The 24,878-nt window shown below is 44.7% G+C and overlaps 2 protein-coding genes across 8 annotated transcripts in view; one reads left to right on the top strand and one right to left on the bottom strand.

Moving 5' to 3' along the window:
• Positions 1–24,878, bottom strand: part of Adtrp (androgen-dependent TFPI-regulating protein) — an 86,526-nt gene that overhangs the window by 8,494 nt on the left and 53,154 nt on the right. For all 5 annotated transcript variants that reach the window (XM_087591009.1, XM_087591011.1, NM_001014144.2 and 2 more), the window contains 1 exon segment: positions 5,813–5,928. In XM_087591009.1, coding sequence (XP_087447135.1) covers positions 5,813–5,928 — 116 coding nt within the window.
• Positions 174–19,244, top strand: LOC148000069 (uncharacterized). 3 transcript variants are annotated; one of them, XM_087591682.1, is made up of 6 exons: positions 1,570–1,627; positions 2,265–2,317; positions 4,201–4,315; positions 4,825–4,984; positions 13,093–13,162; positions 19,025–19,244. In XM_087591682.1, the coding sequence occupies exons 1-6, from the start codon at positions 1,570–1,572 to the stop codon at positions 19,241–19,243; spliced, it is 675 nt and encodes a 224-aa protein (XP_087447808.1). In that variant the 3' UTR covers position 19,244. The 3 variants fall into 3 exon arrangements, 1 of the variants encoding a protein (XP_087447808.1); XR_015641208.1 differs by lacking the exons at positions 1,570–1,627; positions 4,201–4,315; positions 13,093–13,162; positions 19,025–19,244 and adding an exon at positions 214–610 and having other exon boundaries at positions 2,190–2,317; positions 4,575–5,411; XR_015641209.1 differs by lacking the exons at positions 1,570–1,627; positions 2,265–2,317; positions 4,201–4,315; positions 13,093–13,162; positions 19,025–19,244 and adding an exon at positions 174–340 and having other exon boundaries at positions 4,575–5,633.

Genomic DNA, 24,878 nt, shown 5'->3' with positions numbered 1-24,878 from the left:
TCTCTGTGCACACTAACAGGTTGTATTAATTCGTTCACAGTGTTTACTTTAACTCTGTGAAATCAGGGCTTCGGAACTCCCGTGTCCTTTTATGTGAGGCAGTCCGCAACCCAGGACATTCCCTTAGGGGCCTGAAAAACTTTGCTTTTTGTTTCACTTTTGTTTCCTTTCAGCAGTAAAGCTTCGGATCCCAGGCTTAGTGAATCAACTGAGGGTTTTCACAGAGAACACGCCCAAGAAGTGGTTGACGGCAGGAAAAGCAGAAGAAAGCCAAGTGGAGTCCGAGGCAAGAGAGGTCACCTCTATCTCCTGCATGGACTGAATTTGCAACCTCACCCAGGTCATCCTGACACACCTTCTTCTCCTTTGGGTGTGAGGCATCCTCCTTTAAAGACCGGGAGGATTCTTGTCTGCCTGGTCTCAGCTGCTGCTACCTCAGCCGCCCTCTGGCCTCATCTGATCACGAAAACAAAAGAGTTTCCCCAGCGTTTGCTTCCTGATTCTTTCCCCTACTTTCTCCTTTGACTCCAGAAATGGCATCCTGAGGGGCCAGCTACCTGCATCCCCTTGCCTGCATCCTTTCAGAATGTGGGCAGTGATTTTCCTCTTGGTGGGTCTTTACTTTCTGTGTAGAGAGGAACTGCTTTTCTAGAGGAAGAAGTATCCTAAGCAAATTAAACCAGCATTAGATTTACTTATTTTTATGCGCATTGATGTTTTGTTTGCCTACATGCATGTCTCTGGGAGGGTGCCAGACCCTCTGGAACTGGAGTTAAAGACAGTTGTGAGCTGCCATACGGGTGCTGGGGATTGAACCCAAGTCCTCATAACCACTGAGCCATCTCTCTCCAGCCCTTACCATTAGCTTTTAGTAGAATGTAAATACGGGATTTGTGAAAATTCTTAAAAGTATCCTTAACGTGTTATTTACCTGTTACATGCCAATCAATTCATAAACCTACTCCATTCCTCCAACAATGTATTTCTGGTAGGCTCTTCACTTAGAAAGAATCTGGTAACTTCTTTAGGCTGCTATTACTTCTAGATTCCGTTACAAGCATTGCGATTATTTTTTAATTTGCCCCTCTGAGGTCAACCCCTAAGGAGAGGTACATTGTGTGACATCTTGGTCGTTATTTTAATACATCAACATGAAGGCTGGCGAGCCTGGCTGTGGGAAATGGGACAGGGATTCTCGCCCTTGCTAAGACTGGAGTTTAACAACCATCTTTGACCATGATTGTTCTAGATGAAGGCTGCGTTTCAGAAGTAGGTGTTGGAACGACTTCAGCACCATGCACTAATTGGAGAATTCTATGTGTGGGGTGTGGCTTGCTTCCACATTAGCAACATGTACCATTTTCTTGGGATATGATTTATAGTTGTGTGCATAAACAAAGAGTAGGTTTAAGTACTGTTATTTCTGAGTAGCAGAGGGTTAATGTTGACTGTCAATCTTGTAGGATCTGGAATCATCTAGGAGGCAAGCCCCTGGATGCACCTTTGATGGATGACTCTGACTTGGTTATTGTCTTAGTGATGGGTTTATTGCAGTGAAAAGACGCCGTGATGAGGAAAACTCTTATAAAAGGAAAACCTTTCATTGGGGCTGGCTTACAGTTCAGAGGTGTAGTCCATTGTCATCACGGTGGGAAGCATGGCAGCGTGCAGGCAGACACGATGTGGGAGAGGTAGCTAAGAGTTGTACATCCGGACGCACAGGCAGCAGACTGCCACACTGGGCCTGCCTTGAGCATCTGAGACCTCAAAGCCCGCCCCTAGTGACGCATTTCCTCCAACAAGGCCACACCTTCTAACAGTGCCACTTTCTGTGAGCCTATGAGACTAATTTTTTTTTTCCCAAATCGCCACAGTTAGCTAACCTCTTGGGCATAGCTATGAGGGATTATCTTGATTAGGTTAAATGAGGTAGGAACAGTCACCCTAAAAGTGAGTGGTACCATTCACTGGTCTGGGATACTAGACTGTACCACAGAGAGAAGTTAGCTGGCTCACAAGCATTTATTGTCTCCCTTTTGCTGGCTGTGGGTGCAGTGTGGATAGTGTTGCCCTTCTCAGTCTGCTGGATCTTTGGGGTCTCAGACCTTAGATATGCCTTCATGATGCCTTCCCACACCAGTTCTCCCTTCTCTGTGTTCTTACAGCTCTGTGTGTTTTTATTATCTTAGCTCTTTCCAGCCCAGTCTTCTGTAGTCTGTCTGCACGACTCATTTCCACTCAGTAAGTTGTCAATAACCTTGCAGGCTGGAGCCTGGCCTTTTATGACTTCACTTTTAAGGACCAGTGCCCTATCAAGGTAAATATGTGTTCAAATCCTTTTTTTTTAAAAAGGATAAGGCCAGCAGTAGGGACATTCCCTTCCCTACCCCTCACCTTTGCTTCAGACAGAGTGGGGTGAGGTGTTTCAAGAGTGAGGCAGCAGGAAGGAATGCGCAAAGCCAGCAGATTTATAGGTGACTAAAGCTTTCCAAAGGAAATGAAAGAGTTTTAGCATCGCTCCTCTGCAAGGCCAGACTGCCAATGTTGCAACCTGAAATGTACTAGCAGCAAGTGAACAGCCTATGGGGGCGGGGAGGGGAAGCCCCCAAGTGTCTATGTGGCTATATTTACGTCACTGTACTGTGGTTTTATTGGAATGACGTCTTTCTGGTGCAGTGTTAGCACCTCCTTGCCGAGTAAAGTTTATTTTTCATGCCCTCTATGATCCATGTTCAGAACTGCACTCTTGCTATGCTATCTCTTCATCTGACCATCTCAATTGATATACCCTCGGAGCCAACCTATAGCACTTCTACACGGGTGTCTAGCACTGTGGAACTTCCTGTGGCCCCATGTGCATGAGAGTCTGGATATGCATTGTGTTTAACAGAGCAGGGATGGCAGGCAACAGAGTCACATGCCCCCTCTTACTGGGGACTGGACTGAAACTGTGGAAGTGACAATGACAAAATGCCCTCAGCTATACTGTATTCCATTTATTCTAGTACAAAGGTGGGCCCAAAGCTACTTTTAACTGGGGTCTCTTGTTTCCACACCTAGTTCTTTCTTCACAGTGTGCACATGGCCAAGAGTCTGCTCAGTTCCCGGTGTGTATAAAACCACCATGTTGGAGGCCAGGAGGGTGAATGGGTAGCCATAAAGCTCACCCTAATCTCAGCCCTTTAAAGTCTTTTTTGAGGTTTTCTTTCCAGATTTCTGCCTATACCTCATTCCTTCTCCCACCAGGTCCCTCTGCCTCTCGTGACCTTGAGGAAGGCATCTAACCCAATGGAGCCCAGTGTTCAGAGGCCAGTGACATGGAGGCCACTGTCCTCCATGCATGCTCCAAGATCAATCGTAGTTTTCCAGCATTTGACTGACTTGACACTCCTCAGTTTCTACCTCCCTTTTTCCTCAGCCCCATCCCTATACTTCAGCCATGGCCGCCTGACTTTCCTTTGTACTTAACTCCTGGTACTTATTGACTCTATGTTTAAAACACTTTTGAAGCAGAAAAGTACATCGTTTGCAAATGTAAGTTCACTGACATGTAATCATGACTTAGCTTTGCCCTGGCCTCCAATTCTGCTATGCCCCTGACTCTGTTAGCCCTTCAGAGCTCTTACTCCCTCTGCCTCATCTTTTCTCACGTTTCTTCTGAGTTGTTCTTACTCTTTCTCTGGATCTCAGCTTAAATGATCCTTCCCTTCAGAAAGTCAGCCCTGACCATCAGTCCAGAGCACCATGGTCTCACCAATTTCATTACTGTGTCTTCTTTGTCCTTTGTCCCTTCTCATCCCTAAGAGCCACTGAGGCTTCTTAAACCACCTTTTGTCCCCAGTATCTAATTAAGTCATACAATATGGCTTCAGGATCCCTCTTAGCTCAATGATCCTGATGTCGCCTACAAATGGACCCCAAGTAGGGCTTGGGTCTCTTAAAGTGTCCCTTTATTAAAATTCAAAGGCCCCAACAAGTGGAGAACAGTGAAGAACATTTAATTCTCATGGAATTATATTATGCAAGAACTTTCTTCAAGAGAAAAGGAAGAAAGACTTTAGCACTCAGGGGAAAGTGAAGAAGAGTAGGGAGAAGATAGGAAGATTATGGGAGGGAAAGAAGGTCATGGAGTTCTGGTGACTTCTGTGAAATCTCCCATGTCCTCTGAAATGCCATGTCATGCTTTGCTCTCATTAACAGAGCACTGCACTAAATGGCTTCCCATATAGAGACTGGGGCAATGATCCTGAGTGTCCTATGGGTTTGGAATTCAGGTCCTGTACATGGACAGTTTCACCCTTTCAGGCTGTGAAAGGTAAGGCTGGGGATATAGCTCATTGGTAGAGTGCTTGCCTACCATGCATGAGGTCCTCAGTTCAATCACAACATCATAAAACTGTGCGAGGTGACTGTGGTGGTTTAAAGGAGAATGGCTACCTTAAGCTCCTAGTAAATGGCATTATTGAGAGGTATAGCCTTGTTGGAGAGCATGTGTCAACTGAGGGTGGGCTTTGAGGTTTCAGATGCTTGAGCCAGGCCCAATGTCATTTTCTTTCTTCTGTCTGCCAATCCAGGATCCTCCAGCACCATGACTGTCTTTATGCCCCTATGCTTCCGGCTATGCTGATAAAAGACTAAACCGCCAAACCAGTAAGCCAGCCTCAGTGAAATGTTTTCCTTATAAGAGTTGCCATGGACATTGTGTCTCCTCACAGCACCAGAAGTCCTAAGACAATGATACACTTCCATAATTCCATCACCTGGGAAGTAGAGACAGAAAGATAGAAGAAGAAGAAGAAGAAGAAGAAGAAGAAGAAGGAGGAGGAGGAGGAGGAGGAGGAGGAGGAGGAGGAGGAGGAGGAGGAGGAGGAGAAGAAGAAGAAGAAGAAGAAGAAGAAGAAGAAGAAGAAGAAGAAGAAGAAGAAGAAGAAGAAGAAGAAGAAGAAATAGAAGAAGACGACGACGACGAGGAGACAACTATTGGGTTATTCTTGGTTGGATAGATAGTTTGAAGCCAGAATGAGCTACCTAAGACCTCATCTCTGAAAAAAAGAAACAGGCAATGAAAGAAGGGAAGAAAGAAATCTACGGAAGGAAGGGAACCAGGTCATCTCAAGCCCCAGACAGAAGGTCATGTGAGTGCCCTTGATAGCAGACCACGGTGCAGCATTGCAAAGAGTGTCATTTGGTGACTGATTCTGGATTCATTTCCCTTGTTCTGCAGGTTTCTGGCAACTGCCCTCGGGACACTGATGTCTGAGGTCTAAGATGATGTAGGACAGTAGCATCTGGCTCCTCTGGCCGAATGTCTTTGTAAAAGGAGTGCATATGGATGCTTTGGACCATTCATTAATTCATTCAGCCAAATTCTAATTGCAAATGAAATTTAAATTAATATATTCTTATACATATGCTTGTGTGCTGCTGAGCAATAATTATTTTTCATGGTGGGTAGACGAAGAAATTATGTGTGTGGGGGGGTGTGCATGTATATGTGTGTGTTCAGGCAAGCCTGTGTGTTCTCTGAATATAATAGTTTATGAGTATTAAAACTTAACAACCCCAACAAGGGGTTGGGGATTTAGCTCAGTGGTAGAGCGCTTGCCTTAGGAAGCGCAAGGCCCTGGGTTCAGAAAAAAAAAAAAAAAGAGAAAAAAAACTTAACAATAAGAACCCTACTCCCCTGGAAATTGTAAAATGGATTAGATCACCAACTAAACCAACAAAAGGACTGATTTAAGGGTATGCTTTTACGGAATGTTCATTTGCGTCATGAACAAGTTTCATTTGACCCATTCTATGCCGTTCTTACCTGATAATGTAGGCAAAATTACAGGCACCCAGCAAGCTGAGTCCTAGCTTCTTCGATGGATAGTTGTGTGGTCTGAGAACGGTTTCAGCCAGGGAAAAGGGAAATATGGAGGTATGCTGTAGGAGAAAATATGACAAACTGTGAGGCAGAGCTCCCCAGCTGTTCAAGCGCCCACGATTCCCTTGTCCCATTCCAGTCTATCCATTTAGGCACTGCCAGGTTGACCTTTCCAAAACTTGAGTTAGATCATTCTCCTTGGATGTTCACGGCCCTCCCATGACCTATGTTGGTCTAAACTCCTTTGTCTGGGTTCTAAGGCTCTCAGAAATGTACTAACATCCGCTCTGACCTTACATACTGCCTGCTGTGCCTTTCTAGCATGCACGCGCGCGCGCGCGCGCGCGCGCACACACACACACACACACACACACACACACACACACACACACACACACACACCAAGCATGTACACTCCCATGCCCTCTCAAATATACTCTCATTCACACAGAGATGCTTTCTCTTATGTGTATGCCTTCAAATACCTTCCTTTCCCACTTGGACAGGGCAGTGCCCTTCATTCTCCTTTGTATGCCGCATGCTGTTCTCAATCCAGACACCTCCTCATACTGTATTTCGTCTCCATAAGTGGGATGTGAGGATCCTCTATGCTTTTTAAGATTACTGCAATCCTCCTGCAAATCTTCCCTATTGCTCGTTTCTCTTAGTTTGCTTCCGTATGTAGTCTCACACTTATATTGGGCATCCATAAGCTGGGGGGTGGGGCATGAAACACCCGGCATTCTCTGCATTCTCTACTGCAGTCAGCACTGAGCTCAGTCCTGCCAGGGACGGTAGGGACTGTGAATTATGCATATGGAGTACCCATAAGGCTCCATCTGAAATTCCCGAAGTCCACCGCATCTTTCCTGTGTCTTCCTGTTTTATAACCATCAACAAGACAAATCACACACACACACACACACACACACACACAGAGAGAGAGAGAGAGAGAGAGAGAGAGAGAGAGTCAAGTAAATGCACCTTTAGTGACAGGGTTGTTGGCAAAGACTACTGGGGCTGCTCCCTCCTGGGTTTTGGAAGCTACTCCAGGATTGGTCCTGGACAGTGTTCCCTTGGTTTGCTCAAGACATTACAAAGCCCTTCAGTCACTCTGCACCCTGGTTTATACAGTTCTTTGCAGCCCCTGGGTTTCCAAAGCCTCCTGATTCTGAGTCCCAATGACCATCAGCACCAGAATTGCAGAGACCTTAGGGTTTGAGAGGGTCTGTGTGTTCCTACCCAGCCTATAGGGATGGAGTTTAGGTCTCTGGCTCTGGGCATTCTTTGTTAAGTCTCACAAGGCTTGGGCTCAAGTGAAGTCCCCAAAAGAGCTTCTTTTGTCCCTTTTACCTAGGGCCCAATTGGGAGATCAAGATGAGCTTCAGGGACAGAAATTGTGACAAGTTTTGTGACAAATGGGACTGGGGCAATAAGGAACAAATGTCAAGAATAGGGGCAGGAGCCTCATTGGCTGGAATATCACAGCTAGGGCCACGAGTGGACAACACTGAACAGTCAAGCATCCTAAAGGCCTGGGATCGTCTGTTGAAGTAACAAGGCATTGTAGATAGTATAGCTTTCATGTACTTTCCTTGAACCTAGTTCTGAATGTACCGACTGGCTAGGTGGATGTACAAGTGGAGAAAGTCCCACATTCTCTCTCATGCTCTGTATGGTTTTATGGGTCTGACTATAGTTTGCTGCTTTCGTGTGTTTTTCCAATGAAGAAGCATGGTGCTTGTTGGTGTAACCTTCTAAATACCACCTTGCTTGTCGTAACTGAAGCCCTCTGGACTTGGACTTTCTTGTTGTCAAATGAGGACAAGACATGAGTCCTTGACAGCATCTGGGGACCACCTACCATGGCCGTCACTGTTCTTATTGTGAATCCCATCCTTCTTCTATGTAGACTCAGGGTGGAGAAGAGGCTTGGGCTATTCATAGCTTTAAGTGCTTGGATGCTCCTAGCCTGTGCTTCTAAGCAGTGATAGCATGTGTTCTAGAGGATGTGATCAGGGCCATTGTGGTCATTCTGAGGACCTCCCCACAGATACCAATGCCCCCAGTCCCAGCAGACTCTGTGTGATGGTTTGCATATGCTTGGCCCAGGGCGTGGCACTATTAGAAGGTGTGGCTTTGTTGGAGGAAATGTGTCACTGTCAGGGTGGGCTTAGAGACCCTCCTCCTAGCTGCCTGAGGCTGCTCAGTCTGTTCCTGGCTTCCTTCAGGTGAAGACGTAGAATTCTCAGCTCCTCCTGCACCATGCCTGCCTGGATGCTGCCGTGCTCCCACCTTGATGATAATGGACTGAACTTCTGAACCTGTAAGCCAGCCCCAATTAAATGTTGTCCTTTATAAAATTTGTCTTGATCGTGGTGTCTGTTCACAGCAATAAAACCCTAACTAAGCAGCCACACCTTCTAATAGTGCCAGTCTCTGGGCCAAGCATATGTAAACCATCACACTCTGATTCCTGATCCAACTCAGTGACTGTTACAGTGTCGCCTATATCTAGAAAACACCGTGGGAGCTAAAGGACAGAGCTGTCTGCCCTGTACAGACACCTGCCTCTACTCTCTTCCTGCCTTTGCTCTGAAGCAGTTGGAAGGAACCAGCTTCTATTAAGAGTCATTAACAGGTTCATTATGCTGGCCATTGAGCTGACAGATTTTATTAACCTCGCCCACAACCAGAAGCTCCATGATGTCTGCACTAATGATCATTGGGAACAGAATTTCTGTGGAATAACGCAGTATGTTTGCACTAGGAGTAAATGAGTTCATGGTGATTAATGCTTTCACAACCAACAACTCGGGGGATGCATGACTGGTCACCTCTACTGAGGTGCCTGCCCTTTGCAAGTGACATTCAATTGAATTTCCAAATGAAGTCTCCCTGATGGCTTCTAGGAAATTCACTTCCGTGATACCATTAGTGATGGTCCATCGATAGTGGCTCTACCCCAGTAAAAAAAAAGGTCTTTAAAAGAATCACATTTTCTCACGGGGGCTTGAGGTAGGCAGGAGCAAGGCAGTAAGACTACAGTCTACAGGCTTTGTAAACATCAACCTACTGACTAGAGCCAAGCATGACATAGTAAACCTCTCAGTATTTCAGATGTATCTGTGTTTCATCTCATACTGACATAAATTACATAACCTTGGCCAGATATTTGCTCTCGCACATATTTTTTTTTAAATGGGGAAGAAAGAGAATTCAGCAAGAGAAAAAAAATCAAATATGCTTTCTGCTTCCAACAAAATCTAATAATTAGGCTGGGATTGACATAAATTAGAACGCTGCCAAAAATTACCGAAAACAGTGACTCATTCTGTATTTCAATTAACAGTTTCTCAGTTTCCCTTATAAACAGTGAAGCTGACAAAAATTAATTATCTCAGAGGGGGTAAAATATTTCCTTGGGAAGTAAACAAAACATCACAGGCTGAAACAATAGCTTTATGTAAACACGGTGGGCGGAGCCAAGTTACCTCTCCTAGTCAATGAAGTTGTCCTTGTGTGGATTCTCCTTTGAATTTGTCTTTCCAAAAAATGAGGAGAATGCTGCTATTTTCCTATTATTCCCTCCTGGTTATTCCTCTTCCCCTATTCTTTCTACAATGCCAGCTTCCGTCAGAATGCTTTGGAACCTGAATGATACATATGCAATGTTAATTTAAATAATAGTATAATAATTGTACCTTAGATTCTCTGAGGTTGTGAACAATGACCAGAAATTTCCTGGCTCATAGATCATTCTTACTAGATTGCAAGAGTGGCAACATGAAACACAATGATGGTTTGCACATGCATTCTTACTCACCTCCTACTTGCAGAAAAGCAGTGGTTGCAATGACCCTGCTTAGGGACTAAATCTATGATGGGCACCTCCTCTGTTCAACTCTCGAGCCATCCTCAGCCAATGAAGTAAGCAGGGGAGCTCACAGGTGTTGGGGTTGCTCTGGGGCTATGTATTCAAAAGTAAAATTCTGTACCCCAAGATCTGGTTCCCCCAAGAAGAGCGAATTCTCACATTCGGCAGCTTTTGTTGCGCAAACCCTGCTCCCCAAGTTAATTGGCCAATATAAGGCTAAATAAAGCCTGGGATTGGGCAGTAGAGAGAGGAAGGCGGGACTTCCTAGGAGGAAGAAAGGAACTCCAGGGAAGAAATAGGTAGTTCTTTTTGCCAGGAGATGTTAGGAGACTGCCTTGACTTCAGGCCTGGAAGGTATTGATAGCCATGTGGTTGAAAAGGGCTAGGTGGTTGGGTTAACTTAATTTGGACGACCTAGTAGAGAGTCTGCCTAGCTAAGGCTTACGCCATGAAAATTTAAAAGGTCTCTGTGGTTATTTGGGGAGCTCATTGGTTAAGGAATAACTGCTGCCACATTAATTTCCAGCATTAATTAATAGATACAGAATATTAATAATCTTGGTATTTTTTCCCCCACAGGTTTCTGGTTTCTATTTTGTTTTTGTTTTTGGTCTTACTCCTCCGTCCAGCAGTTTTAGCCTGTTCATAGTCATGGAAGTCCCAAAGACTCCATCTATAGGCCAACCAATCACTTATGACTCTGCGTGTGGGATGGCGTTTCCTCCAATGGGGGAAAGAAAAATACTAGGGAGATTACATATTTTAAAAATCAGATGATGACCTTAAAATGTTTGATCTCTGCTTCTTCCCTCTATTTCATTTCCTCTCAGAATCTTGCTTGTGTTGACTTGATTAAGATTAACGAGCCAACTTCTGTCCTCTTCGGGCAGCTTCTCCTTTAGATGCGCTTTCCCGCCCAAGATGACACACTGTTACCTCATACAGGCTTCCAAGCTCTCATCATCTCTGCCATTCTCCAAGAATCAACTACTGGTGTTAACTTTTCCCGAACATTAAAGCGTGTCAGTGAGGGAGCCTCCAAATGAGTTTAATTGAGGAGGGAAGACCCACTCTAAACGTGGGCGGCACCATTCCACGGGTCTCACATTAAACAGTAAAGGAAATGGAGCCGGAACCCTCACATTCTTACTCTCTGCCTCCTGACTGGGAACACAATGTGACTCAAGCTCATACCACCATGGCTTCCCAGCCTTGGTGTCTCCTCAACTATGAGCCAACATAAACCCTTCCTTCCTAAACTGCTTCTGTCAGGCATTTGGAAAAGTGACTAATCTAATGTTTTTAAATGGTGCAAAGGGGTGGATATTTTTTAAATGAACTTCAGTGTGCTAATACGACCTCATTTCTGGATACCTAAAGTTGAATCTTATCAACCAGACAGACCATAACAAATAAAAGGAATCTGTACAAAATCTTTTTAGGGAGAAACGTGACAAAAACACCAAATCACAGTTGTATAAATGCAAGAGATGGAAAAGTGAAGAGCCAGCAAGCCTTATTGACGTATTGTTACTCCGGGCTTGTCACATGGTTTGTCATTACAAATCCAGTGAGCGCTGTTTGGCTAATCCTATTAGGGCAATTTTGTTAACACCATACAGTCCCCAGCCAATAGCTTTGATCGGCTTCCTCAACTAATGTCCCTAGCTGACTTTCTGCCTCAAATGCCCACAAGACAACCATAGAGGTCTTGGACATGTAGCTGGGAGTATTTTTTATTCTCAAACTGAAGCCATCTGTATTGCAGACTCCCCTCTAATGTTTAGAAAGAGAGAGGGGGGGGGAAGGGAGGAAGAAAGAAAGAAAGAGAGAGAGAGAAAGAAAGGGAGGTGCAGTTTTGCTTGAAGTAAATCTAATAATAGGGCAATTCAGAAGTACACACACAGGTCAGTCAGCTTTTACCTCTAGGGGGTTTTTTGGTTTTAACTCTTGTGTCTCTGCAACCTGCAAGACTCTTCTCCTGTCTCAATATCACAGTTTTAGAAGAAGCCTGCAGTTGTAAAATAAACTTCCATTACTTTCTAGGAACTCACTGGCAAGGCTCTCTGTAATTACAAAGTCACTGTGAAGTTGCCTCAGGCAAGGGGTGGAGAATGGTGGGACATAAACCACCCACAGTCAGAGCTTCAACGCTTTGGTTTCATCTCCGCTATCCAGCTAGGTAGGCTGACACAGGTTGGCCACCTGCAAAGAGAAACTTAGAAACTGTCTCATGTATGAGAAAGGACTATCGTGGTTGCCCCATTTTACTCTGAAATGCACCTGAACCCACGAACCAATGCATGGGAGACGGACAGATTGATGCTAAAACTGAACCAGTGAACCAGCAAGTGTAGAACCATCGGTTCACCCTGAGAACCGTTATGTTCACTGTTATGTTGGAAAAGTTTTCTTTTCTTTGTTGTTTAAAGATTTATTTTATTTATACGAGTATACTGTAGCTGTCTTCAGACACACCAGAAGAGGGTATCAGATCCCATTACAGATGGTTGTGAGCCACCATGTGGTTGCTGGGAATTGAACTCAGGACTTTTGGAAGAGCCGTCAGTGCTCTTAACCACTGAGCCATCTCTCCAGCCCGAAAGTTTTCTTACTAAGCCACTAAAAGGGTTGAATAGCCTTCACTGATGTTCCTGCAGGGTAAAGGAGGACGTGTGCTAGTATTTATGATGAATGTGTTCTTACATTAACTGAATGGGTAGCTGAGGGACAACTTCTGAAAAGCTTTGTAAGCTGTATTCCACACACAGCCTGCTATCCTTTGGGTTAACTACAGGTTAACCCAAGCATCATCCTTCTACCTGGAAGCTAGTCTAGCCTGGTAAAATGGTGATGGAGAATGTCTAGTCAGGCTCGAACAAGACAGACCTCTGAGAGCCTAGGACTGTATTGTCAGTGTATTTTGCCCTTTCTGTCCTTTCCTTTTCGATGTCTGCAACACTGGTTCTTGCAACCACTGACTCACTCCTTCAGACCTTATAACCAAACTTTTTATTTCCCGTAGCTGCTTAGTATTTAAATTGCAAGCTTCAGCTTGCTGGCTTTTTCCCTACTGCGGTGTTCTGAATAAGAAATGCTCCCCGAAGACTCATGTAGTTGGATAGTTGGTCCCCAGTTGGTAGTGCTGTGTAGGGAGGTTATGGAATGTTTGGGACTTGGAGCCTTGCTGGAGGAAGTCTATTAGTGAAGGTAGGCTTTGAGGTAGTATACAGCCTGCCCTTACTTCCTCCTTCCCAACTTCTCTTCTTCTCTTGCCCTTTTGTTCTCTCTCTCTCTCTCTCTCTCTCTCTCTCTCTCTCTCTCTCTCTCTCACCCCCACCCCCAGTGTGTGGATGGTATCTGAGCTCCTGGCCCTCATGCCTCCTACCATGATGGACTGTAGCCCATGTGGAACTGTAAGTTTAACCATATCAACCCCTTTTCTCATCTAACTTGCTTTTGGTCATGGCATTCTGTCCTAGCAACAAAACAGTAAGGAATTAGTTCATATTTTGCCACATTGTAATGGGGTTGATCTTCTAAATCAAGTCTCACATGACTACTCCTTGCTCAAAACCATTCTGCGGTTCTCCTGTCTATGCCTCCCTTCTCACATCGCATTCCTTATTCTCCAAGGTGTGTCAGCAGGCTGTCTGCACATTCAAATCAGCTTCTCGCTGTAGTCTGGCTTCTGCCTGTCGTCTTTTCCCACAGCTCTTCCCTTCCCTTTGTTTTAAATTAGTTCATCCCCCCGCCCCTCTCTTAACTAGCCCTGCATACCTTTGAGACACCTTTCATCTCAAGTCCATTAATTAGCATTGGAAGACGTAAGGAAAAACAGGACTCAAGAGAACGGACACAATAGACCAGCCAGAAAGCTTACTGCATTGATGCCAAGGCTCATGTCACTGAGCGGTGTGTTTCCAGACAGCTGATATGAAAGAGAAAGGACTGACATGGCTCATTTGGGGTTTCTTTGGGAGAAAAATAAAGGTTTTTCCTCTTGTGAGAAAACTGAAGAGAAAATTTTACCGTAGCATTTCATTGGGGAGGGGGGCATAAGTGACTTAGTGATTTTAACAGTATCCCCATAGCAAATAGTTCAGGGTTCCTGAATCTGTGAACCGACATCATTGGAAGGCAGCGTGACAAAACATAGGTGGAGAGCCTCTGCCATTCAGGTCACGGGGCGCCATTTTGTGGTGTGAGCAGCAGATCATAGGTACTTTTTTCCTCATGGGTGTTTTCATTTCGGCTTTGCATTGCGTGTCAGCCAGCCTCTTTGTATAAAGCTGGACTGCAAGAAGAGTCTACTTTTGGTGATTCAGATATAAAACTTGGAGGGATTATTTTAAAGGCTGTAATAATATCGATATCTTTGCATTGCAAATAAGTCCACCCAAGCAAATAAACCTCCCTCTCTCTCTGCTACAGTATGTCCTGAGAGCCTCTCCACTCCCCTTCCCTGTCTCCCCCCCCACACACACACCCCTTCCCCGCCCTCCCTCAGCACCAGGTCAGTCAGTACCAGTTCTGCTGCAGACTTTTGTGTTTCTCACTCTTATTCTCAATGAGACTACTCATACTTTGAGGGCAAAGATCTAATTTACTATTTTCTGTACTCCGCTCCAGTTGGATAAATATTTGATTGACTTGTTACAGAGGAGGGTAGAGTCCTAAGTGTGGTTTGGTCACTGTGATGGTTTGTATATGCTCAGGGAGTGGCATGATTAGAAGGTGTGGTCCTGTTGGAATAGGTGTGTCACTGTGGCTTTAAGACCCTCATCCTACAGCCAGAATACAGCAAATACAGAGGTGAATGCCAGCAGCAAACCACTGAACTGAGAACAGGACTCCCATTGAAGGAATCAGAGAAAGAACTGGAAGAGCTTGAAGGGGCTCGAGACCCCATATGTACAACAATGCCAAGCAACCAGAGCTTCCAGGGACTAAGCCACTACCTAAAGACTATACATGGACTGACCCTGGACTCTGACCTCATAGGTAGCAATGAATATCCTAGTAAGAGCACCAGTGGAAGGGGAAGCCCTGGGTCCTGCTAAGACTGAACCCCAGTGAACTAGATTGTTGGGGGGAGGGCGGCAATGGGGGGAGGATGGGGAGGGGAACACCCATAAAGGAGGGGAGGGGGAGGGATTAGGGGGATGTTTGCCTGGAAACCGGGAAAGGGAATAACACTCGAAATGTAAATAAGAAATACTCAAGTTAATAATAATAATAATAATAATAATAATAATAATAATAATAATAATAAAAGACCCTCATCCTAGCTGCCCGGAAACCAGTATTCTGCTAGCAGCCTTCAGATGAAGATGTAGAACTCTCAGCTCCTCCTGCACCATGCCTGCCTGGATGCTGCCATGTTCCTGCCTTGATGATAGTGGACTGAACCTCTGAACCTGTAAGCCAGCCTCAATTAAATGTTGTCTGTATAAGAGTTGCCTTGGACATGGTGTCTGTTCACAGTTGTAAAACCCTAAGACAGTCACCTATCTTCTCTTAAGCTCTGTGCCCAAGTTCTCTACCTCCTCTTCTTGGTCACTCTGTACCCCACCCCACCCCCAAGATCCCTATGCCCTCTCTTAGCACTGATACATCACCTATTTGTCCCTCCACTTCCCCAGCCTTGTCACCTCTTTCCCATTAGAGAGGGTTCAGTGACTCCTGGGTGAGTCCCAGCATTCTAGTTGGTACTTTTCATGGCCTGCTTGGAGGCGTCTGTACTCATTCCCACCCTAGTGTGCTACAAGCTGAGATCTTCCTGAGACTGAAGCCTCTCAGGCCTCCTAGGCCACTTAATAGTCATGGCATTAATGAGGGAGGCCGAGAAACAGTAAAGGGACAGGTGGAGAGTTCTTCTGCAGAGCCTGGCAAGGAACCCAGAGTGGTACTCATAGGCATGAGATTCTACAAGTCAGGAAATGTGCCTTCGGGAAGAGTGATATAGCCAACCTCACAACTAGATAGCAACAACTTCATCATGGCTGGGGATGACATGGTAGGCCTCGGGCACTGCAAGAAAGCCCATGAGTAAGTGAGGCCCCTGGAAATAACCAACAGGTGCTAACACTATGATCAAGTACACTGTAGGCTCAACCAATAGAACGGACATTTAGAAGCAACATCCTTGTAGGAAGTTGGAAGACCCGAAGGCAGCCCTTGGTCTGTCCTAGGACTACCTCCATCCTGAGGCTGGGCCATGTGGAACCCTCTCTCCTATGGCTTCACTGAATCAATGTTCTATCCTCCTCCTCTTTATCAGTCTCCTCCTATACTTCCTCCACGACCCCTTGTCTGGCTCCATTGAACATACAGACACCTAAAGAGACAGACGGGACATTCTCTAGATGGCTGCTCTAAGTTGAGGAGAGATTGTTCTCAACAGAGTGGGTTTAGTAAACATCAGGTTTGACCTGCTTCGTAGGCACCATGTTCCCCGGGCAACATCATTTCCTCTCCGGTATCCTATTACCACATCAGCAAAGAACTCGGGACACAAAGACGACTGGTTTCCTTGGAAGACAAGGATGATGCAGAAAGCCCGCCCCCCCCATAAGTGCAAGTTTTACAGCATAGTTCTGGGCCCTCTTCAAGGCAGATCCCATAAGGGACCATTTCTACTTCTTTCTCCTTCCTTCCTCATGCACACCCATCACCCTAGTCTGAAAGAGTTCAACAGCTGCTCTGTGTGGGTGGCTCTTGCTCATTGGTGATTTTTCTAGGTGCACGCAATCAGTGGGTTTAGGGTTAGTGTCCCTCTGTGCACTTCCTGTTGAGGTCGCTGTGGAGAGGAGAATAGATAAGAATTTGGGCTGGGAAATGTCCTCCTCTGCCACCCATCGAATATCTCAAAAGACACAGTTCTGCATCTACACTTTAAGCAAGTGAAAAATAATATAAATGAATTTAAACTTGTCTTTCTTTCAAACCTACCCTGTCACCCTTAGGGCCAGACTACTTTGAAACTACTTTGTGGTAGAAACTCTGAAAACATTAGATAGCGGTACATAACATGGACTTGAGTCCTTGGAGACCACAAGAAGTAAATTAAGTAATTAAACAAACATGTGTTTGTTTAATTCAAAGATATATGCTTATTGTTAGAGGCCCACTGGGTCCAAATCTTTTTGTCTTACAGATAAACTTGGGGATCTTTCTTCAGTAGGTTTGGCCTTCTAGCCCGATCTTCAGAAACCATTCATAATGGTTACCAAATTGTGGTGGTGATGGTGGTTGTCTTGAAATGGTTCTTTTAGGTAACTACATATATTAAACTGCTTTTGAAATTATAAACTCCCTTCTCTCTGGAAAAGAAATCTCAAACAAACAAACCAAAAAGCAAATGGCTGTGTAGGGTAGGTATCAGGATATGAAACAAAAGCTATCCACTCTGATGTTGGGTACTAAAGAAATATTTAGATAAGGACAAAGAAGTAGGAATTCTTTTAACGTCATAGTAGAGGGAGAAGAGATGAGTACCTGGAATGAGGGACAACCACGGTAAAGTCAACACTTCCCAAGCTGAACATTATTGATAGAGTAGACAAGATTAGCCTTGTACTGGGGGCTCCCTGTGCATCACAGGCTATCAAGTACCATCAGTGGCTCAAACACATCAGATGTCAGGAACACAGTCCCTGCTCTCAATGTGACAATCCACATTGCCTCCACACACTGTTATGGAAAGAGGACTCCACTGAAGTTGAGAGTTAGCTTATGTTATAAGAGTTATTTGATGGAATTGTGGAATAAGCATTAGGACCTGGGTTTAGATCCCCAGCCTCCATGTAAGAAGTGCGGTACGGCAGCGTATGTACATGATCCCAGTGCTGCGTTGAGACAGGAGGCTCCCTGGGACTTCCCCCACCAGTCAGTCTAACCAAATGAGTAAGCTCTAGTTTCAGTCAAGACCTTGTCTCAAAAAATAATGTGAAGAGTGATGGAGAAGAAACCCTCTGGGTCTCCACATACATGTATGCATATGCACATGTATCCTCAAATGCACACATGCGAATGAGCCTGCATATGTGAGCGTGCACATGCATGGGCGCGCACACACGCTCTCTCTCTCTCTCTCTCTCTCTCTCTCTCTCTCTCTCTCTCTGTCTCTCTCTCTCTGTCTCTCTCTCTCTCTCTCTCTCTCTCTCTCTCTCTCACACACACACACACACACACACACACACACACACACTCACCACAAAGACCCAGCGCCAAACTGACAGATTAAAGAGGTAGGAAGACTAAGCTCCTCCCTTCATTCCCACGTTGGTCATTCTTCCACAGTGAGCCCTGTACTCCTCACCCAGAGGACCACTGGGTGTCAGCCTTCTATGTATGGTATTCTTAGACATGGATCACCTCCATTCTGTCATTTCTAGCTCTTCCACAAACCTGAAATGACTTAAATCTCACTGATGAGTATAAACTCTGGCAACCTTACATACAGGTTAAATTGGTAGCAAGATCACTCTCAGGGGCCTCCACACTCCTGAGAAAGCATGCCCGGGACACCAATGCTAGCTTCCCATCACCCAGAAAGTAGACTTACTTCCTTCTTCTGGTTTTCTTAGAGAAAACAAAATCAAAAGGGCTCTAAAGGTCATGAGACATCTTCTCAACAGAGAGCAGTAAAATGTGGCTTTTAGGAGCCTGAATATGTGTCTGGAGATGATATGCCCAAAATATGGTTGGCAGAGTGTCTGGAATGCCCCTCTGAAGTGATTGGGCACTTTTCAGTTTCCCAATGCAGGAGACCCAATGCAACAGAAACTCCCCTGCAGTCCTCCGCATGTTGATGCGTTTTAGCTTTCAGGTCTGAGTTCTCGATGGCAGCATCTGTTCCTTGTAAGGGAAGTGAAAGGCTCAAATCTTTTGAGGCTTTTCTTAAGATTCTGTTCTTAAAATAAGGTGTCCATGATTACCAGTCAGCAGTAGAAATGCTGGGGTCTGTGGAGGCCGTTAAAGAATTGGTTCTTCCTGGTGAAACATCATACTTTAGGGGTTCACTTCTTCTATACAAGATGACCCCACATGTCACCCGTCTGTAAGAACCTTTGCTTATAGATGGAGTACACTTCTCAGTGTCAAGCTCTGACCAACTACTGCCCAAGGGAGGGAAATGGGCCTTTCATGTTCACTCGCCAAGAAAGGATGTTTCTATTTTCAACCAGGTCTCTTCCCTCTCCTTTGACCACATCTCATTATTCTGGTGACCTCCATGATTGTGTATCTGTTTCTCTTCTTCCTTTCATTTTCAGTCACACTTCTTCCCTGCTCCACTGGCCTTCTTAACTCTCTTTGGCTACACGAATGCTGCTGCCCAATGTACACCTGCGATGGTGATAACCAAGGGAATTGGAGATCAGCGAAAGTCTCCACTGAAAGATCTACCACTGAGCTACAACGGAAGCCATGGTGGACGCTGTGCTTTTTTCAATAAAACAGATGCTCTGAACATGGCATTATGCTTGTCTTAAACATGAGCCATCCTCAAATATACCATAGTGCACTCAAGTAGGAACAGAGTTTCCATAGCTATTGCAAGGCACTAGGAAATTCAGTGGAATTTTATTACAACTTTCTGTAGAAAAGGAATACACACACACACACACACACACACACACACACACACACACACACGTGTCAGTTGCCTCCACAGTAAACTTCTCTTCTGCCTCCAGTGCCACCTGACTTCATCACACCCTACATGTCCCCAAGTAGAAAGAATCTTGGGGCCAGTCAACATTCCAAAGAAACAAAGAAACGAAGCAGTGACACCTTGGTCCTTTCATGTAATCTTCATTGTCTCTTAGAGACAACTGGATCTATAAGGCATTTACAATCAAAAGGCAAACTCTACTCTTGCAGACTTCACTGATGGGCAACATTTTCTGTAATCAAGAAAACCCAGATGCTAACATGCTGTGTTGTGTTTGCCATGAAGGGAGACTGAGAAACTGTGCTGGGGAACACACACAGAAAGGCCCAGGGTAGACAGATCAGGGATGGCCATACTGTTTTGCAACAATAAAGAGGAGAGCAAGAGAAGGTTCCAGGTAAGAAGGACTGCATAGGCAAAGTCCTGGTGAAGGAAAGACTTCAAGGTTCACTGGAAAAGAGAAATGGCAAGATCACCTAAAACTCACCAGACATTGGTGACATACACCTTTAATCCCAGCACTCACTTGGAGGAAGAGGCAGGCAGATCTTTGTGAGTTTGAGGCCAGCCAGTGCTATATGGTAAGACTCTGCCTCAACATAGACGGACGGACAGACAGACAGGCAGGCAAATTAATCTCAGCACATCAAGAAGAGAGGGGGGCCCATCTGAGCTGTCAGTAGTAAGCAAGCCTGATAAACACAGTTCAAATGAGCTAGGAAGCCATGGAGGAGAACCAACCAAGAAGGTATTTTCCAATCTGTTTTCCTATCATGAGGAGAAAGTTGAGAATGGCAACGGTTATGACCAGTTTAGAGTTCTGCAATGGGATCATACAGGAAGTGGTTGTAGCCCCTAGCACATCAGCAGTAGCTCTAGAAGGTTCCCAGGAGTGCTACCTCCTTGGGTAGAATGAATAAGATATCGAAGGAATTGGCAAGGCCAATACTGGATTTTTGTTTGTTTGTTAGTTAAATAATTTTATTGGTGTATATAGTCTCAGAGCACAGTTCTGGGTTTTGTAAAGAGAATTTCTTTCAAACATGTCACATGCTTTAACCATATTCTTTCCCACCACCCTTGTGTTTCCCTCCTGCCCCACAATGTGTCTTCTTCCTTCCTCTGTCTCCCCTTCTGCTTTATGTCATATATGTGTATAGCTTTGATTTATGTAAAACTCAGGATCCACAATTAAGTAATGTATGCTGTGCCTGTCTTTGCAAGTCTGGCTCATTTCACAAAACATGATGACATTTAACAGAATCTATTTTCCAGATAGAGTCACCTTCTACAGCCCAGGTTTGTCTGGAATTCACTCTGTAGCCAAGACTGGTCGTAGGTTCACAGAAACCCTCATGTTCCAGCCTCCAGACTGCTGGGGTTATAGCCTCTATACTCATTTTATTTTTTGATTTTATAGCGTAAGAGTCTCACAATATAGTTCCAGATAGCCTTCAAACCACAATTCCAATGTGGCGTCTGTCCTAGGCAATTAGAGCATGGCTCCAATTCTCTAGTTGGAAAGCACCAAATAGGCTTGGCTACGAAAATGAAATAATCAGTTCTGGACATAGCAACTCAAACAAAGAAGGGGAGTCGTGACCGTTAAGGCAACACAGAAGAAGACAGTGGAAAGAATGTCACACAATGAAGAGAGAACACCCATAAGGTCCCAAGAAAGCCAAACCTGTCTCAGAACAGCAAACACAGGAAAACCTCAGATATTCCAAAAAGAAAACTGAGAGGAATGAACGCATGGCTTTCAAAATAACGGCATACTTATTGATATCAATTCTCCCGCCAAACGACACAGACAAGCAGACTGGCTTTTCAAAACAGACATCTCCATTTGTTGCCTACAAGAAACATCCTCCATTTTAAAGACCAACACAACCCAAGAGTATGAGGAGGGTGAAAAACACAACCCGGGAAAGCAAGCAGATGCCACACTGGTGTCATGGGACAAAAATAGATTTCAAACCAAAATGAGAAGAGATGAAAAAAGTCACTTCATATTGATGATTAGAACAACCCATCAAGAAGCCTCATAATCCAAAGCACGAATATATGGAGCAACGGTGGGACAAATTTCACCAACCACCTCTATTTGATGTCAAAGCATAGACTGACATCATCCAAGAACAGTGGGTCACACCAAGACCTCCCTCACCATACTACAAGCATCCAGCCCAAACATCAACAAAGGAACAACAGGGTTAAAACCTTCAGGTCAAACAGACTTAACAGACGTTGACAGAATATTCCATCTAAACACCAATACACATCCTTCTCAGAAGCCCATGGGCTTTCTCAAATTTCCCTTCTGAGATCTCATTCTTTATCCTATGCGCACTCTTTGGTGGCGGTGCCTGAGTACTAAGATCTATGTAAGCGCCCATGGGCTACCTTTATTGCTCCTCTTTCCTTCTTTCTTTCTTTCTTTCTTTCTTTCTTTCTTTCTTTCTTTCTTTCTTTCCTTCCTTTCTTTTCTTTCTTTCTTTCTTTCTTTCTTTCTTTCTTTCTTTCTTTTCTTCCTTCCTTCCTTTCTTTCTTCCTTTCTTTCTTTCTTTCTTTCTTTCTCTCTCTCTTCTCTTAGTGGACGTTCTCAGTGACTTGACAACTTGCAGGGGTTTGTTCTTGCAGGTTTTGTGTTGTTTTGGTTTTGAAACAGGATTCACTTCGTGGCTGGTCTCAAACTCACAATCCTCCTGTCTCAGCCTCCCGAACTCTAAGGTGCCGATTTAACAGGGTCCCAAAATGGAAGAACAGACTTAAGCCCCGTAGACGAGAAGACAGACAACCATGATCCACGCTTTCAGAGATGTGGCAGCCAAGAGTGAAGAACTAAACCAGAGAGGATGATGGGGACAGGAAACAGGAAGCAGCCTACAAGGGCTGAGGTCAGACTGCTTCCCTAACAGGAGTGCCTCAGCTTCTGGGGGGTAATATGCAGGGGCACTAGGTGCAAAGGTGATCAATGAGAGTCTTTGAAAATCTAGGAAAACTCCCCCACCACAGCAGGGGCAGAAGGCTGCATCCAGATCTGTCTGGGAACTCTTCTTTTCCTCATCTTCCAGTTTGACAGCTCTTCCTTGATTCTGTTTTTCACCTTAATTGCATGCAATCCCATTCATCAGATCAGAATCTCTCTGGTTCTATAAAGCTCAACCCAAAAGTCTTAGAGAGGCAGTCTCATTTTACAACAGGGGAGGAAGAGTTTAGACCCTACTTCCTGGTGGAGTCCAGCCCTAAATCCTGGATTTTGCTGGGGACCAGGATCCCAGAGATTTGGCTTCCAGAGGCTCTCAAGGGAAGGAATACTGATTTCAAGACTCCCTGAACAAGTGGCTCAGAGACTTGCTGCACCAGAGTCTTCTGCTTCAAACCAGGAACTTGCTTAGGCTCCTATTGGCCCAGCCTCTAGGACATAGCCTGTTGCCACGAGCCTCCAGGACTCTGAGCTTGGGCTGCAGAAGAGAATTCGTCCCTGCCTTGAAACCAGCCTTGGAGAGAAAGTCTGATACTCCTATGGCTGATCTGCTTTCTGTAGACCTGCTTTTGGTTGGCATCCCAAAGCCCTCTGAGATCTCTCCAGCTAAACTCTTGCCAACAGTCTCTCCATTGGCACCTTGAAGCTTGCTGAGAGCACAAAACTGTGATGCTCGCCACCTCTCTTGACTGGCACCCATAGCCTACTGACAGACAGCACAGGCTACAGTACCCATGAGCTCTCTTGGTTACATCCTCCTGCAGCTGAGGAGCTGTGTCCCTCTTTTGTCTGCCTACTACATTCTTAGAGGGAGCCCTGATCAAGACCCCAAGGTGGGAGACGCAAACATCTCAGCACATTGTCTTAAACCAAATTATTCTTTATTTTCTCTTTTCCTCCCCAGAACTGTGAAGCTATTACCTTTGCTGCTGAAACCCATCCCCAAGTCTGACAGTATGGCGATTTCTCAGTGTCCACAAAGGCCTGGCTACAGGACTCGTCTGAATACCAAACTATTTGGATATTCAAGTCCTTTGTCTAAAATAGTGGTTCCCAGCAGTCCTAATGCTGTGACTTCTTCATACAGTTCCTCATATTGTAGTGACCCACCCGACCATAAAATTATTTCATTACTACTTCATAACTAATTTTGCTACTGTTCTCAATTGTGATATAAATATTTGATATACAGGATATCTGATTGGCAGCCCCAAAGTTGAGACCCAATAGTCTAAAACATGGTAAAATTTTCTTTCATTTTTCTAATCTATTTATTCAGTGTGTGTGTGTGTGTGTGTGTGTGTGTGTGTGTGTGTGTGTGTGTGCATGTTCACACGTGCAGTGATGTGTATGTGGGGGTCACAGAAACACTCGTAGGAGTCAGTTCTCTCCCATGTGAGACCTGGGCTGAGTGCAGGTTATAGAATTTGGGGGCAATCACTTTCATTCAGAGCCATCTGGCCAGCTTGAAAAACATGGCATTTACTTAGGAGCTGTGTAACCATCCGCCACACTTTAAGTCACCCTTACAGTACTTACAATGGCTAACGCAATGTAAATTCAATGTAAATATTATCTCGATTCAATGTAAAGCTATGGTGATTACTTAAAGGACAACAAGATGAAAGTCTGAACATGTTTGGGACGTAAGTACTTTCCCCAATTATTTCCAGTCATCATTGAGTCTGCATTCGAAATGTGGTCTACTAATGATTTCCCAGGATTCTTTCATCTGAGGTGTCCGTAGTGCCACACGAGGGAGAGTGTTTTTTTTTTTTTTTTTTCCTTTCCTTTCTGCCTCTTAGCCCCACATGGAACTTTTTTCCCTATGTCTTGAATCTGATACCTCATTGTTCTTTAACTCAAAAAAAAAAAAAAACAGTAATTATCTCTTCAAACATTGCCTTTATCTCACATTTTTGTTATCCCTCTATTTTATTTTAACTTTGGGAAATTTCCATTCCTTTCTTGTATGTAAGCCAAGCACTTGAAAAGATTTTTTTTGAAAAAAATGTTTTATTCAATATTTGAGGTTATCTTTTTCTTAATGAGAGTTCTTCCTTTCGGGGCCACTTTTCTACCATGTGGCGGAGATGAAAGTCACTTTGGGTTCTGATTCCTCTAACTATGGTTACCTTTCTCCATATGTTAATAAAACCCATCATTATTCTGCAGGTTAACTTTAAAAATGTAAATGAATAGCAGAGAGAGGTGGTTCAGTGAGAAAGTGCCTGGCTTTAAAGTCTAAGGAACCGGGTTCGGATCCCCCGAACCCACAAAGCCAGACAGGGTAACAAGTGCCTGCGATCTCTGCACTCCTTCAGTGAAATGGGAAGGAGACAGGAGGTTTGGAGACTTTCTGCTCGGCTAACTTGGTGCAGTGAGCAAGTGGCTGTGTCTTAAGCAACGTTGGAGAGGAAGTCCAAATGTAAGGCTGTCAACTCTACACACACCATTGCACGTG

Source organism: Rattus norvegicus, chromosome 17 (assembly GCF_021556685.1).
Source record: "Rattus norvegicus strain SHRSP/BbbUtx chromosome 17, alternate assembly SHRSP_T2T, whole genome shotgun sequence".
NCBI lineage: Eukaryota > Metazoa > Chordata > Mammalia > Rodentia > Muridae > Rattus > Rattus norvegicus.
Note: the sequence above shows the minus strand (reverse complement) of the source record. Positions and strands in the feature narration are given on the sequence as shown.